The following is a 15,130-nucleotide window of genomic DNA, read 5'->3' on the forward strand; positions in this document are numbered from 1 at the left end:
GCAGAAACTACAAACTCTGATGAAAGAAATGGAAGCTCCAAGTAAATACAGTAAAAAGTACTCCAAGTAAAAATCTGTTCATGGTTAGGAGATGTTACAATGTTTATTTACTTATTTGTTGCAGTCACATGGAGAGAGACAGAGCTCTCCCATCTGCTAGCTCATACCTCAAATGCCTGCAACAGCTAGGGCTGAGCTAGGCCAAAACCACGAGCCACGAGCTCCACCTTTGTCTCCCACGGGGGTGGCAGGGACCCAACTACTTGAGCCATCACTGCCACCCCTCGGGGTGCTCATCAGCAGGAGCCGGAGTCAGGAGCCGAGCCAGGACTCACCCCCGCCCCCGACTCTGATACTGGATGCGGGCATCATAACTGACATCTTCACTACTCAGCCAGATGGCTGTCCTGACCCAGATTCTTCCAATTTGATCTACAGCTCTAACACAATCCCAATTAAAATACAAACAGGCGTTTTGTCAATATTGACAAACCGATTCTAAAGTTTATGTGAAAAGGCAAAAAACCTAGCCTAGCCGGCACAGTGTTACAGAAGACAAAGGCAGTTGGAGGCTGACATTCCCCTCTTCAGGACGCTATGAAGGTGCTGTGGACAGCAGGGCGCTGGGGGAAAGAACACATTCACAATGATGTACCGGGGCACAGGGCCCAGAGACCTGCACGAGGGCAGGGACTGATCCTCCATAGGAGCAGGGGCACTCGGTGGGAGAAGCTGGTCTCTGCACCAGGCGGCCCTGGGAACAACAGGATGCCCACAAGCAAAGGAGTCCAGATACATGCCTCACGCTCCTCACAAAATGAACCACAGAGCCAAGCACAAAAATGGACCTATGGAAACTTCTAGGAGGTTACAGCAGAAGATCTAGGTGGCTTTGGAGTCACCAATGAGTTTTTAGATATAGTACAAAGTATAATCCATGAAGGAAAATTATGATGCTAGATTAATTAAAATTAGAAACTTCTGTTTAGAAAAATACAGTGAAGAGAATAATCCATATCTGATAAAGGGCTTGCATCCAACGATACAAAGATGTTTTAAATAATGAGAACCACAAAGCACTCCTGTTTAAAAAAAAGGGCTGAGGATCTGCACCCAGGCCACAAGGCAAGTGCTCCACCAGTGCACCCTGGGGAGGCCCAGACAGGCTGCTCAGGAGACACCAGGCCGCCAGGCCCTCCCAGGAGACCCTCTGGACTTTAGGGCAGTGCTGCTGTGACCCTGTGTGGCAGTCCACATCCACCCGCTGCCCAGGGCCTGTAGAGCTTTGCAGAGCAAAGATGGAGTCAGGTGTGAGATCAGGTGCAGGTGGACAGGTGCCAGCTGTGTCACAGAGGGCATACAAACCTCACTGAGGGCAGTGGGAGAGGCACTCACTCTCGTGATTTGGGGAATGAGTGGAGCCTGCGACACTGGAGGCAGGAGGAACTGGACAGGGACACTGTGTTCTGCTGGACACAGAGAACAGGTTAAGGGTCCTGGCACTGCCACTCATGTCACACTCACAGAATCAAGCAGTTAGGGGAGGAAGGCAGCGGCTCATGTCACCAAGAAGAGATAGAGGTGACCTGTGAGAATTAGTGTTGAAGACATAAGAAGTCACGTCTAATAAGTTAAGAGGGTCAGGTGCCCAGATGAGGCAGTAACTGTGAACACAGCACATGTGAGAGCTGGGACACCAGGTGCTTCAAAGAGTTCATGGGGCATCCCATATGGGCACTGGCTTGAGTCCCAGCTGCTCCACTTCTGATCCAGCTCCCTGACAATGGGCCTTGGAAAGCAGCCACACATAGCCCAATTCCTTGGGTCCCTGCACCCACGTCGGGGACCTGGATGAAGCTCCTAAGTGCCTTGGCGGGGCAGCTGCTGGGGAACCCAGAAAACATGGCTATGCACTGCCATCGCGATGCTGCAGGAACGTGGGCTGATCGGGAGCAAAACCTCCAAAAACTGGAAACATCACTCAGTAGACCAGGCCCCAGACACGGGGCAAATCTGAGAGACGGCACAGCCCAGAGGCACCTGAGGAGACCTGAGAGAGACATCTGAGGAGACCTCAAAGAGATGTCTGGGCTGGCGCCGTGGCTCAATAGGCTAATCCTCCGCCTTGCGGCGCCGGCACACCGGGTTCTAGTCCTGGTTGGGGTGCCGGATTCTATCCCGGTTGCCTCTCTTCCAGGCCAGCTCTCTGCTATGGCCCGGGAGTGCAGTGGAGGATGGCCCAAGTGCTTGGGCCCTGCACCCCATGGGAGACCAGGAGGAAACACCTGGCTCCTGCCTTCGGATCAGCGTGGTGCTCTAGCCGCAGCGCACCAGCCGCGGCGGCCATTGGAGGGTGAACCAACGGCAAAGGAAGACCTTTCTCCCTGTCTCTCTCTTTCACTGTCCACTCTGCCTGTCCAAAAAAAAAAAAAAGAGATGTCTGAGAACCCTCACAGACCCCTGAGGGGACGGACCCCAGAGAGATGCCCAAGGAGACCTCACAGAGACCCTGAGGAGACTGAGAGACCTGAGGAGACTGAGACCCCTGAGGAGACTGAGAGACCCTGAGGAGACTGAGAGAGACCCCTGAGGAGACCTGAGACCCCTGAGGAGACTGATAGACCCTGAGGAGACTGAGAGAGACCCCTGAGGAGACCTGAGACCCTGAGGAGACTGAGAGACCCTGAGGAGACTGAGACCTTGAGGAGACTGAGAGACCCTGAGGAGACTGAGAGAGACCCCTGAGGAGACCTGAGACCCCTGAGGAGACTGAGAGACCCTGAGGAGACTGAGAGAGACCCCTGAGGAGACCTGAGACCCCTGAGGAGACCTGAGACCCCTGAGGAGACTGAGAGACCCCTGAGGAGACTGAGAGACCTGAGGAGACTGAGACCCCTGAGGAGACTGAGAGACTCTGAGGAGACTGAGAGAGACCCCTGAGGAGACCTGAGACCCCTGAGGAGACTGATAGACCCTGAGGAGACTGAGAGAGACCCCTGAGGAGACCTGAGACCCTGAGGAGACTGAGAGACCCTGAGGAGACTGAGACCTTGAGGAGACTGAGAGACCCTGAGGAGACTGAGAGAGACCCCTGAGGAGACCTGAGACCCCTGAGGAGACTGAGAGACCCTGAGGAGACTGAGAGAGACCCCTGAGGAGACCTGAGACCCCTGAGGAGACCTGAGACCCCTGAGGAGACTGAGAGACCCCTGAGGAGACTGAGAGACCTGAGGAGACTGAGACCCCTGAGGAGACTGAGAGACCCCTGAGGAGACTGAGAGACCTGAGGAGACTGAGACCCCTGAGGAGACTGAGAGACCCCTGAGGAGACTGAGAGACCTGAGGAGACTGAGACCCCTGAGGAGACTGAGAGACCCTGAGGAGACCTGAGAGACCCTGAGGAGACTGAGAGACCCCTGAGGAGACTGAGAGACCTGAGGAGACTGAGACCCCTGAGGAGACTGAGAGACCCCTGAGGAGACTGAGAGACCCTGAGGAGACTGAGAGACCCCTGAGGAGACTGAGAGACCCTGAGGAGACTGAGAGACCCCTGAGGAGACTGAGAGACCCTGAGGAGACTGAGAGACCCCTGAGGAAACCTGAGAGAGACCCCTGAGGAGACTGAGAGACCCTGAGGAGACTGAGAGACCCTGAGGAGACTGAGAGACCCCTGAGGAAACCTGAGAGAGACCCCTGAGGAGACTGAGAGACCCTGAGGAGACTGAGAGACTCTGAGGAGACCTGAGAGACCCTGAGGAGACTGAGAGACCCTGAGGAGACTGAGAGACCCCTGAGGAGACTGAGGGACCCTGAGGAGACCTGAGACCCCTGAGGAGACTGAGAGACCCTGAGGAGACTGAGAGACCCTGAGGAGACTGAGACCCTGAGGAGACCTGAGACCCCTGAGGAGACTGAGAGACCCCTGAGGAGACTGAGAGACCCTGAGGAGACCTGAGACCCTGAGGAGACCTGAGAGACCCTGAGGAGACTGAGAGACCCCTGAGGAGACTGAGAGACCCTGAGGAGACCTGAGACCCTGAGGAGACCTGAGAGACCCTGAGGAGACTGAGAGACCCTGAGGAGACCTGAGACCCTGAGGAGACCTGAGAGACCCTGAGAAGACTGAGAGACCCCTGAGGAGACTGAGAGACCCTGAGGAGACTGAGAGACCCTGAGGAGACTGAGAGACCCTGAGGAGACCTGAGAGACCCCTGAGGAGACTGAGAGACCCCTGAGGAGACTGAGAGACCCTGAGGAGACCTGAGACCCTGAGGAGACCTGAGAGACCCTGAGGAGACTGAGAGACCCCTGAGGAGACTGAGAGACCCTGAGGAGACCTGAGACCCTGAGGAGACTGAGAGACCCCTGAGGAGACTGAGAGACCCTGAGGAGACCTGAGACCCTGAGGAGACTGAGAGACCCTGAGGAGACCTGAGACCCTGAGGAGACCTGAGAGACCCTGAGGAGACTGAGAGACCCTGAGGAGACCTGAGACCCTGAGGAGACCTGAGAGACCCTGAGGAGACTGAGAGACCCCTGAGGAGACTGAGAGACCCTGAGGAGACCTGAGACCCTGAGGAGACTGAGAGACCCCTGAGGAGACTGAGAGACCCTGAGGAGACCTGAGACCCTGAGGAGACTGAGAGACCCTGAGGAGACCTGAGACCCTGAGGAGACTGAGAGACCCTGAGGAAACCTGAGAGAGACCCATGAGGAGACTGAGAGACACTGAGGAGACTGAGAGACCCTGAGGAGACTGAGAGACCCCTGAGGAGACTGAGAGACCCTGAGGAGACCTGAGAGAGACCCCTGAGGAGACTGAGAGACCCCTGAGGAGACTGAGGGACCCTGAGGAGACCTGAGACCCCTGAGGAGACTGAGAGACCCCTGAGGAGACTGAGAGACCCTGAGGAGACCTGAGAGACCTGAGGAGACTGAGAGACCCTGAGGAGACTGAGAGACCCCTGAGGAGACTGAGAGACCCCTGAGGAGACCTGAGACCCCTGAGGAGACTGAGACCCCTGAGGAGACTGAGAGACCCTGAGGAGACTGAGAGACCCCTGAGGAGACTGAGAGACACTGAGAGACCTGAGAGACCCTGAGGAGACCTGAGACCCCTGAGGAGACTGAGAGACCCCTGAGGAGACTGAGAGACCCTGAGGAGACTGAGAGACCCCTGAGGAAACCTGAGAGAGACCCCTGAGGATGAAGGACCCTTATGGGGGAGAGGGACAAGAAACTAGGCCTGGGCAGATATCAGGGGCTTCTTAAGAGGTTAGATGTTCCCCAGAGTCCAGCGGGCAGGACGTTCTCTGGGAAGGAAAAGTCAATCCCCTTCAGAGAACCTCTAGGCATGCCCAGAGCAGAGCTGCCACTCCCCTCAGCACTCTCCTCAGCACTCTCCTCAGCATTCTCCTCAGCATTCTCCTCAGCTGGTTCCCTCAGCACTCTCCTCAGCATTCTCCTCAGCTGGTTCCCTCAGCACTCTCCTCAGCATGCTAATTGTCCCTCCGAACCAGCCAATCCCGTGTTGCCACTGCATTCCATATGCTAATTGTCCCTCCGAACCAGCCAATCCCGTGTTGCCACTGCATTCCATATGCTAATGGTCCCTCTGAACTGACCAATCCTATGCATGCGCATTAGGAATATGCTAATTCGTTGCCTATATAACCTGTGTGAAACTGCCGCTCAGGGCTCCTCACTGCCTGAGGTGGGGGCCCGTTTGCGCAAACGTTCAATAAAAACCTCGTGCTTTTTGCATCAACTGGTCTGGATCTTTGGGCGTCCTCCCGAGCAAGTGGGCATCTCTGCAACTGAGAGGTCCAACAAGGAGACTGAGAGACCCTGAGGAGACTGAGAGACCCTGAGGAGACCTGAGAAACCCCTGAGGAGACTGAGAGACCCTGAGGAGACTGAGAGACCCCTGAGGAGACTGAGAGACCCCTGAGGAAACCTGAGAGAGACCCCTGAGGAGACTGAGAGACCCCTGAGGAGACCTGAGACCCTGAGGAGACTGAGAGACACTGAGAGACCTGAGAGACCCTGAGGAGACCTGAGACCCTGAGGAGACTGAGAGACCCTGAGGAGACTGAGAGACCCTGAGGAAACCTGAGAGAGACCCCTGAGGAGACTGAGAGACCCCTGAGGAGACCTGAGACCCTGAGGAGACTGAGAGACCCCTGAGGAGACTGAGAGACACTGAGAGACCTGAGAGACCCTGAGGAGACCTGAGACCCTGAGGAGACTGAGAGACCCTGAGGAGACCTGAGAGACCCCTGAGGAGACTGAGAGACCCCTGAGGAGACTGAGAGACCCTGAGGAGACTGAGAGACCCCTGAGGAAACCTGAGAGAGACCCCTGAGGAGACTGAGAGACCCTGAGGAGATTGAGAGACCCCTGAGGAGACTGAGAGACCCCTGAGGAGACTGAGAGACCCTGAGGAGACCTGAGAGAGACCCCTGAGGAGACTGAGAGACCCCTGAGGAGAACCAAGAGAGACCCCTGAGGAGACTGAGAGACCCCTGAGGAAACCTGAGAGAGACCCCTGAGGAGACTGAGAGACCCTGAGGAGACTGAGAGACCCTGAGGAAACCTGAGACCCTGAGGAGACAGAGAGGCTCCTGAGGGAAGAGGGGCATGTTGAGATTTGGCACGTGGGCCCTGGTGGAGGAGACCGAACAGGAAACTGAACTTTCTGGTGATGTGGGCAGAGTCTGCCCTGTCCAATTTTTTCTGCAAATCCAATGCTGTTGTGAAAGAAAAGTTGACTTACGAAGTGACTTGGTGCCAGCCTCGTGCCCCAGCAGACTAAGCCTCTTGCAGCAGCCTCCCATGACTCCGCACCCCACATGGGTGCTGGTTTGAGTTCCAGCAACTGCACTTCTGACCCAGTTCTCTGCTAATTGCCTGGGAAAGTAGGGGAGGATGGCCTGAATGCCAGGGACCTGCACCCACATTGGAGACCTGGGTGGAGATCCTGGCTCCTGGCTTCAGCCTGGCCCAGCCCTGGCCGTGGAGGCTATCTGGGGAGTGAAGAAGCAGATGGAAGGTTGATCTCTCTGATTCTTTCTCTGTAAGTCTGCCTTTCAAAAAAACAACTAAATCTTTTTTCTTAAAGTGACATGGAAAATCTGTATGAAATATCCAGGAGAGGCATGTCTGCAGAGCCGGAAGACACTGGGGACGTAGGAGGGGCCGCAGGCAGCGTTCGCTGCTGAGAATGGTCTCACAGTGAGGGTGGTACTGGCTGCACAACACTGTGTGTATTTTGCAAGCCCCTGCATCGTGTGGACCCACAAACCATAGATCTACCACGAGGGACAGGGCAGCCGCAGAACGCAGCGGGAGAGCCCCTCCTTCCTGTGACCAAAGACATGGTGAGCAGATTTGTAGGAGGGAGGTGTCCCTGGTGGAAGAGAAGCTACTGGGGGGGGGGGCAGACTGAGGTCACCCAGGCACCATGGTGGGAAGGGGACTGCCTCCTCCCGAGACCAGGGAGCAGGGGCGCTTGAGCACCCACAGGTATGTGGGTGTGTGTAGTGTGTGTGGTGTGTGTGGAGGGAGGAGGGATGGCCCTAGTGGGGGACCAGCAAGGGCCGCACCCTAGGTCCTGACACTGGTGGATGAGCCCCGGCCTTCTCTTTGTCTGGGGGCCTCAACTGGACCCTGGCTTGCTGCCTCCAGTCACTCTCATTCTGCCTCCCAGCCTTTCCAGAGCCCCGCACGACCTCTCCTGGTGCCCGCCTATCCACAGCCCCAGCTCTACCATCCTGCTGGCATTGATCTTCCTCCTGCCCTTACACTGAGACACACACTTCCCCACTCCGGTGTAGGCAGCCAGTGTCCCTTCTACACTGGCCACACTGGGCCCCAGGATGCAGGGCCATGCACCAGGCCAGGTGTGCTGTGGGAGCGCCGCTTCTATTCACCACATAGCCTGTTAGCTGGAAGGTTGCCCCTGGTGCTCCTCCCGCAGCCTCCAGGGTCATAGCAGCCTCGCATTGTTTTTAGCAGGTCTGCTGTTCTTTTTTTTAACAGATGACCAGGGCCCGGCTGCATTTCCAACCACTTAGCTGCTAGAAGCCAGGACCTCTGTGCCAGTAGCTGGTTTGCGGGTCACCAGCAGCTTCCAATGATACTCAGAGGTATCAGTGAGGCAGGCTTTTCTGCAGTACACACCTCTGCCCACCCAGCAGGTTAAGGTGAAGGCTTGGGAGGGTTCAGACCTTGCCCCTGCCTGCCATTCAGCACAGCCACAAAAGCCAGAGGATGCTTCTCCTTGGAGCCACTCCCTCCCCAGCCCCAGTGAACACAATACCATTGGTCAAGGCCTGAAACCACCCGCTCAGAGATGCCTCTGGTCTGACAGCCCTGCTTGGGGATGGGAGAGCCAGCAGGTGGTGCCTGCAGTACCTGGCCTCGCCGTGTCTCACAGTTGTGGAGGTAGCTCAGATGGTAGATCTTCAGGTTCAGCGTGGCAAAATTCAGGTATTTGGAGAAAACCTGAAACAGGAGCCATAACAGCAGGGTTGAAGGTCTTGTGCTTGGCCCTTGAGTCTGCCAGGAAATCCATGCTCAGCACCACAAGCTCAGAGCACAGAGCACACAGTGGGCACAAGCGCTCCCATGGTGCACAGGAGGGTAGCAACAGGTAAGCCAGCACGCGGAGTGGGGCAGACACCTGTGGAGATGTACACTCACACACGCGCACGGGAGGGTGGCACTCACATCTTGGTCTTCGCTGGTGAAACAGGGGCCATCGAGCTTGTTCACAGCCATGATCACGGCCATGACGTCCTTGCCGTTCATGATGGGCATGGCCAGGATGTTCCTCGTCGTGTAGCCGGTGAGCTCGTCGGCGAATGGGCTGAAGTGGGGACACTGGTAGGAGGAGAGAGGGCCTTGCTGTGGCCTGGGGGCTGCTGCCAGACCCTGCTTAGGCCACTGTCCCTGGGCTCCGCTTGGCTCACCTTACCTCTGAGCCAACAACCACGACTGCTGGAGGTCTCACCGGCTTTGCCTTGCACCCCACTGGGTCCTCCCATGCCCGATGGCCATCTACAAGGTCAGCTTCCTGGGCTCTGGGGCCTGCCCCATCAGCCTTGTCACCAAGACCCCTTCTCCCACCTTTAGCCATCTCAGGCCAGTCCAGAGCCCTCTACCCTATATTGATCTGTGGCTTCTTTGGGGGACCCTTGAGTGGGATAAATACAGTTAGTGTGTGGGCCTTGGGCCTGCTGCTCCTGTGACAGAAGCTTCGTACACCTCTGGCCCCTCATCCTCTCATGGGAGGTCCTGCTTCTCAGGCCAGAGGTGCAGGTCATGGAGCCACCAGATGACCTCATAGGGTGGGGCCTGACCCTGGCCTCACCCTCATACCTCCAGGGCCCTACCATTTTTTTTCATGAGGCCAAGGGTTCTGGCACCATGACCAGGGTGGACGGCTGTGGGTTCTGATGGGTGGGGCTGGGGTCTGGACCTCCCATGGGGTGACCTCCAGCAGTTGGGATGGCTCTCCCTGTCCCTTGGGTCAGCAGTCAACTGGGCACCAGAAGCAGTAGCTGCCGCTTTGGTCCCAACTGAGTGGATGGAAAAGTACCTGTAAGCGCCCTTTTGTTTGCGTTATTTGTTGTTAAAATGACTCTCTCAGGTTTACTCAGGGTTACAGGCCCCATGGCAAATGGGCATTCCTGGGAATCGGCCCCACCAGGAGGTCAGAGGGCGTGGGGGCTGGGGGGAGCACTTAGTGTTCTCACAACCTGCATGTGGGGCCAACCTTCCCCTGGTCCCTCCTTCCTGTTCAGGGAGGCACAAGGGCCACCTGCAGCCCTGTGGTGCCCAGCGCTGAGGGACAGTCAGTGACAACAGCAGGGAGGGAGGCCAGCTGCCTGCTGGCCTCCACAGGATGGCAAAGCCCACCCTGGTGGAGCCTCTGATGCTGTCTTCCTGCCAGACTGATGTCTCAAGGGGGGATGCGCCTCAGTGCCTCATGGGAGCCCAGCCTGGCCTGATCTCTGGGCTCATCACTGCCACGTGGCAGTCTGGACTCGTCCACTTCCTGTGTTAGCCTCCAGGCAAATGTGGGACCCTGGCACACTTGATTCCTCCTGTTGCCACATCCTTCTGGGTCCGAGGGGTCCAGCCCCTCCCCCAGGGTGACTCCACGCGGGGCAGGCTTCACAGCCAGCCCTGGAGAGAGTGCAGTGGGACTCTGAGATGCCAGCTGCTGTCACAGAGGCCACCGTGCAGGTGGTGAGCACTGCCTCTGGTTCCGGCCCCAGCCACCTCTGCAGCTCCTGCTCCAGGAGGGACACGGCAGATGCCTCCCTGGCAAGCAGCACTTGGGGAGCCTGCAGGAAACGTCCTCACAGCCCCTCCCCAGCATCTCCTCTCCTCTGCCCCACAGCCCCTGGCTACCCGCCTGCCCACACGACACTGAGTCCAGGCTCCTGGCTCCTGTGGTGAGGCCCGGGGGGCCCAGGGGTGGGCCTGGGTCCCTGCGACAGTCCAGGGGAGAGGTGCCTGGGGGGAGGGGCATGAGCTGTGCACTCAGAGTGCTAGGGGTGGAGATAGGCACGGAGGTGCTGTGAAGCCACCGCCTGGGCTGGATCCTGCCGGCTTCCTCGGGTCCACATCATGTCTCCCCGGCTCTGGGAGTCCACAGGAGCGATGGGAGGGTGGCAGCCCTGAGATACCCACAGCGGGGAGGGGGGGCTGGTGCCACCACACCCCATTTCTTCATTCATTCATTTGTTGGTTGTGAAAGTTACTGGTACTGAGGTGAAATGGCTCTTGTTGGACACAGATAGACTCAGAGCCCACGGGTGACCAAGGGGGAGGGCTCGTGCCCGTGTCGCGGAGACAAACAATGTCTCAGGACTTCCTGAAACTCCACAAGAGATGCTTCCCCTTCCACAGGCACCGCACGCCCTCCACTCCGCATGGTTTGTCCTCCACATTCTCAAAGGCTGCAGAGCTAGACGGGTGCCAGGCACAGAGCGCCTGCCCACCACAGCCCCCACACCGGGCCGTCGCCTGCCCTGTCTCCATCTCCAGACCTCTGACCTGTGTATCCAGGCGGCTTCCCTCAGCTCCTCTGTTTGTGCCCTTAGACACCTCCCCTGGGCGGCCCAAGACACTGCTCGAGATGCCCGCGTCCCCCATCACAGGGCTTGGCTCCAAGTCCCAGCTCCTCTCCCGGTCCAGCTCCCTGTTAATGCAGGGGACCCTGGGCGGCTCAGGAGCTGGCTTCCTGGCTGCCTGGGACCCCATGCTTGGGGGTGGTCCTGGTGGAGCCCCTGCAGCCACCTTGTCCAGACGTTTCCCTATTGCAGAGGAGGTGGACACTCCTGCCCCACAGGGACCCCTGCTGTCCACAAACAGCACCCCCATGCCACTATCCCCCTCGAGGAGGGCATGCCAGGGGCCGGGGCAGAGGTGCTCTCTGGTCAGGCTCCCCTCTGTACAGTGAGGGGGTGGACCTGGAAGCTCACCTGGCCCATGCTCAGGACAGCGTGGCTCTTGGTGTTTTGCTGATTTAGACCCTGGTTTCTGTTTCTCCTGCCGAGGTGGCGTAGACCATGCACGGCCCAGTTCTTGCATGTGGAGCCCTGCCCAGCTGTGCACCAGGGTGGGGAGGGGACTGGATCCAGGACAGCCCATCAGGGAAGGGACCCTCAGGACAAGGATGCAAGCCTAGTGCAGGAGCAGGTGTGGGGCCAACAGACCCTGGGGGTGGGAGGCAGGCTCAGGACAGGGTGGGGGCGAGGCTCCGCCTCTGGGCTTGTTCAAGGGAGGCGTTGGATACACCACCCAGTGCCCGAGGCTGGGTGTTTTCCTGGCAATTCTCTACCTGTTTGACTCACGATGACCCATTTCTTAAAACGGAAGGGAGGAGCTAATCCTGGGATTACTATATCCAGGTCGTCCGGCTGCTCCGTTTATAGCAGGTGCGTCTAAGAGGATTGCAGCCATTTCCTTCCCAGCCACCCATTCCAGGCAGGCAACCCCCGTGGCTCCCTTCCCTGGATGTAGAAGAGGGTGCCCAAGGCAGGGAGCTGGGGCCCCCTTCCTCCTTGCAGCCCCCTTGTCCGTGGTGTACCCTTCAGGTCCAAGCCTTCCCGGCCACTGCCCATCACACATCCAGGCCACATCACCTGCCAGTCACAAGCGGGCAGCTCTGTCCTGCTTATGATTCCCCAGACCCAGCAGCCCCCAGCGTGCCTGTCAGCGAGTAGACTTCCATTCTGATCCAAGGCCCAGGCTGATTCCCCTAGAGGCCAGCATGGTCCCTTTCCCTGCCAGCCTCTGGTGCAGCACTGGCTCCAAGCCCTTCCCAAATCCTCAGGAGCCTTGGTCTGCGGAGCAGGGCCCCTAGACCACCTTCTCAGCCACCCAGAGACTGGGCTCCCACTGGCCACTGCCCCTCCCCTAGAAGCCAGCTGAGCTGCCTCCTGTAACCCCTGGGTCCTCCGGCCCTGTGGCCCTGGCACAGCAGTGTGGAGGCCTCCGTCCAGTGTGTAGCCTCAGTAGCGAGTCTGTAACAGTCAGACTGGTGAGCAGGAAGCTGTGAGTGAGGGGTCTGGGGTCTGAGGGCCTGGAGTGGGGGCCGCACCTCCCCAAAGTGCAAAAGGCCAATCCTGAGAGGGTGAGGTCAGAGGCTGCGCAGGGGGACAGAGGCCCTCACAGAAGACAGAGGTCCTCATAGGGGACAGAGGCCCTCACAGGGAGAGAGGATCTCATAGGGGACAGAGGACCTCACAGGAGATCTCACTGGGGACAGAGGATCTCACTGGGGACAGAGGCCCTCACAGGAGATCTCACAGGGGACAGAGGCTCTCACTGGAGATCTCACAGGGGACAGAGGCCCTCACAGGGGACAGAGGACCTCACAGGGAGAGAGGATCTCATAGGGGACAGAGGACCTCACAGGAGATCTCACAGGGGACAGAGGCTCTCACAGGGGACAGAGGACCTCACAGTAGATCTCACAGGGGACAGAGGCCCTCACAGGGGACAGAGGACCTCACAGGAGATCTCACAGGGGACAGAGGCCCTCACAGGGGACAGAGGCCCTCACAGGGGACAGAGGACCTCACAGTAGATCTCACAGGGGACAGAGGCTCTCACTGGGGACAGAGGACCTCACAGGAGATCTCACAGGGGACAGAGGCCCTCACAGGGGACAGAGGCCCTCACAGGAGATCTCGCAGGGGACAGAGGCCCTCACAGGAGATCTCACAGGGGACAGAGGACCTCACAGGAGATCTCGCAGGGGACAGAGGCTCTTACTGGGGACAGAGGACCTCACAGGAGATCTCACAGGGGACAGAGGCCCTCACAGGGGACAGAGGCCCTCACAGGAGATCTCGCAGGGGACAGAGGCCCTCACAGGGGACAGAGGACCTCACAGGGGACAGAGGACCTCACAGGAGATCTCGCAGGGGACAGAGGACCTCACTGGGGACAGAGGACCTCACAGGAGATCTCGCAGGGGAGAGAGGATCTCACAGTAGATCTCACAGGGGACAGAGGCTCTCACTGGGGACAGAGGACCTCACAGAGGACCTCACAGGGGACCTCACAGGGGACAGAAGACCTCACAGAGGACAGAGGCTCTCAAGGGACAGAGGCCCTCATGGGGGACAGAGGCCCTCACAGGAGATCTCACAGGGGACAGAGGCCCTCACAGGGGACAGAGGCCCTCACAGGAGATCTCACAGGGGACAGAGGCCCTCACAGGAGATCTCACAGGGGACAGAGGCCCTCACAGGGGACAGAGGCCCTCACAGGAGATCTCACAGGGGACAGAGGCCCTCACAGGGGACAGAGGCCCTCACAGGAGATCTCACAGGGGACAGAGGCTCTCACTGGGGACAGAGGACCTCACAGAGGACCTCACAGGGGACAGAGGCCCTCACAGGGGACAGAGGCCCTCAAGGGACAGAGGCCCTCATGGGAGATCTCACAGGGGACAGAGGCCCTCAGGGGACAGAGGACTCAGGGGACAGAGGCCCTCATAGGGGACAGAGGCTCTCACAGGGGGTAGAGTCCACACTCCACTTTGTAGAATGACAGCCCTGTGCAGGGGCCCCTGGAGGCCCAGTGAGCCCAGCTGACCCTTGGTGACCTCAGGGCAGGCGCAGGAGGCGCTCCAGGCTCGAAGACCCACCTCTGACACATCCTCCACGTTCACCATCTTCTTGGTCTGAGCCACGTGCCCTACGACCCCGATGTCCAGCGGGAAGACGATCTCAGAGTCCGGGGGCACCAGGCAGTCCTCCAGGACGCTGCCCGGCTGCACGCTGAAGAGCCGCGTGGCGAGCTCAGCCACACCGTTGCGCTGCCGGTACATGAAGAGACTGCAGCGGTCGGCGTGCAGGATGGGGCACAGGCGTCGCAGGATCTTGAAGATCACACGCTCCATGTTGATGCTCTCCTGCATGTCCTGCACCAGCTCGAACAGCGCCATGCCCTCCTCCACCTGGCACAGCTCGCGCAGGCTGCTGCAGTCCGCGGGCAGCCCATCCTCGCAGGCCCGGCCCACGTCCTCGGGGCTCAGCTTCTTCTCAAAGTACTGCTGGGCGAAGCCGGGGTTCTGGTCCAGGAAGCCCTGCACCTGCTCCTCGCTGAGGCTCATGGTGTCCGACGCCTGTTCCCGGAGCCGCCACAGCCGGGCACGCGCGCCCGGCAAACGCTGCCTCAGCAAAGTCTTTCTTAGCTACGATTAGGGAGCCGGGGAGGCAGCTGACTCACCCCCTGGGGGAGGGGCCGGCCCGCCCCCACCCCCAGCTCAGGCCCTGAGACTTTGCCCTCCCCCTGAGAAAATCAGACCCCTGGGGACAGGGCTGCAAGGGATGGCTGGGGTTCCACCTGCCGCAGGGGTATGGCTGGTGGGGGCAGGCATTCGGCTGCCAGTAGGACGCACCCAGAGGGAGGTACTCCATAAAAACCATGAGCCCTTTTGCTTGGGAAGCTGCCCCAGGTCCTTCTGGGAGCCCTCACCTGGGCTCAGGTATGCCCGGGAGGGCGGAGCCTCCCAAGGCAGGGAGAGGGAAGCCCAGCCAACTCTACCCTAGTCTGAAATGCCCAGATCCCAGAGAGGAAGACCCTGGAAGTACTGAGAGCC

At 59.0% G+C, this 15,130-nt stretch overlaps 1 protein-coding gene across 1 annotated transcript in view; it reads right to left on the reverse strand.

Moving 5' to 3' along the window:
- Nucleotides 1–14,641, reverse strand: part of PDE6B (phosphodiesterase 6B) — a 39,260-nt gene extending 24,619 nt beyond the window's left edge. Inside the window, exons 1-3 of the mRNA XM_062212875.1 lie at nucleotides 14,174–14,641; nucleotides 8,731–8,883; nucleotides 8,416–8,505 (exon numbers count right to left, since the gene is read on the reverse strand). Of these exons, the coding sequence (XP_062068859.1) occupies nucleotides 8,416–8,505; nucleotides 8,731–8,883; nucleotides 14,174–14,641 (711 nt within the window). The remainder of the gene's footprint in view (nucleotides 1–8,415; nucleotides 8,506–8,730; nucleotides 8,884–14,173) is intronic.
- Between the last annotated feature and the right edge of the window lie 489 nt (nucleotides 14,642–15,130).

Source organism: Lepus europaeus, chromosome 16 (genome assembly GCF_033115175.1).
Source record: "Lepus europaeus isolate LE1 chromosome 16, mLepTim1.pri, whole genome shotgun sequence".
Classification (NCBI taxonomy): Eukaryota; Metazoa; Chordata; class Mammalia; order Lagomorpha; family Leporidae; genus Lepus; species Lepus europaeus.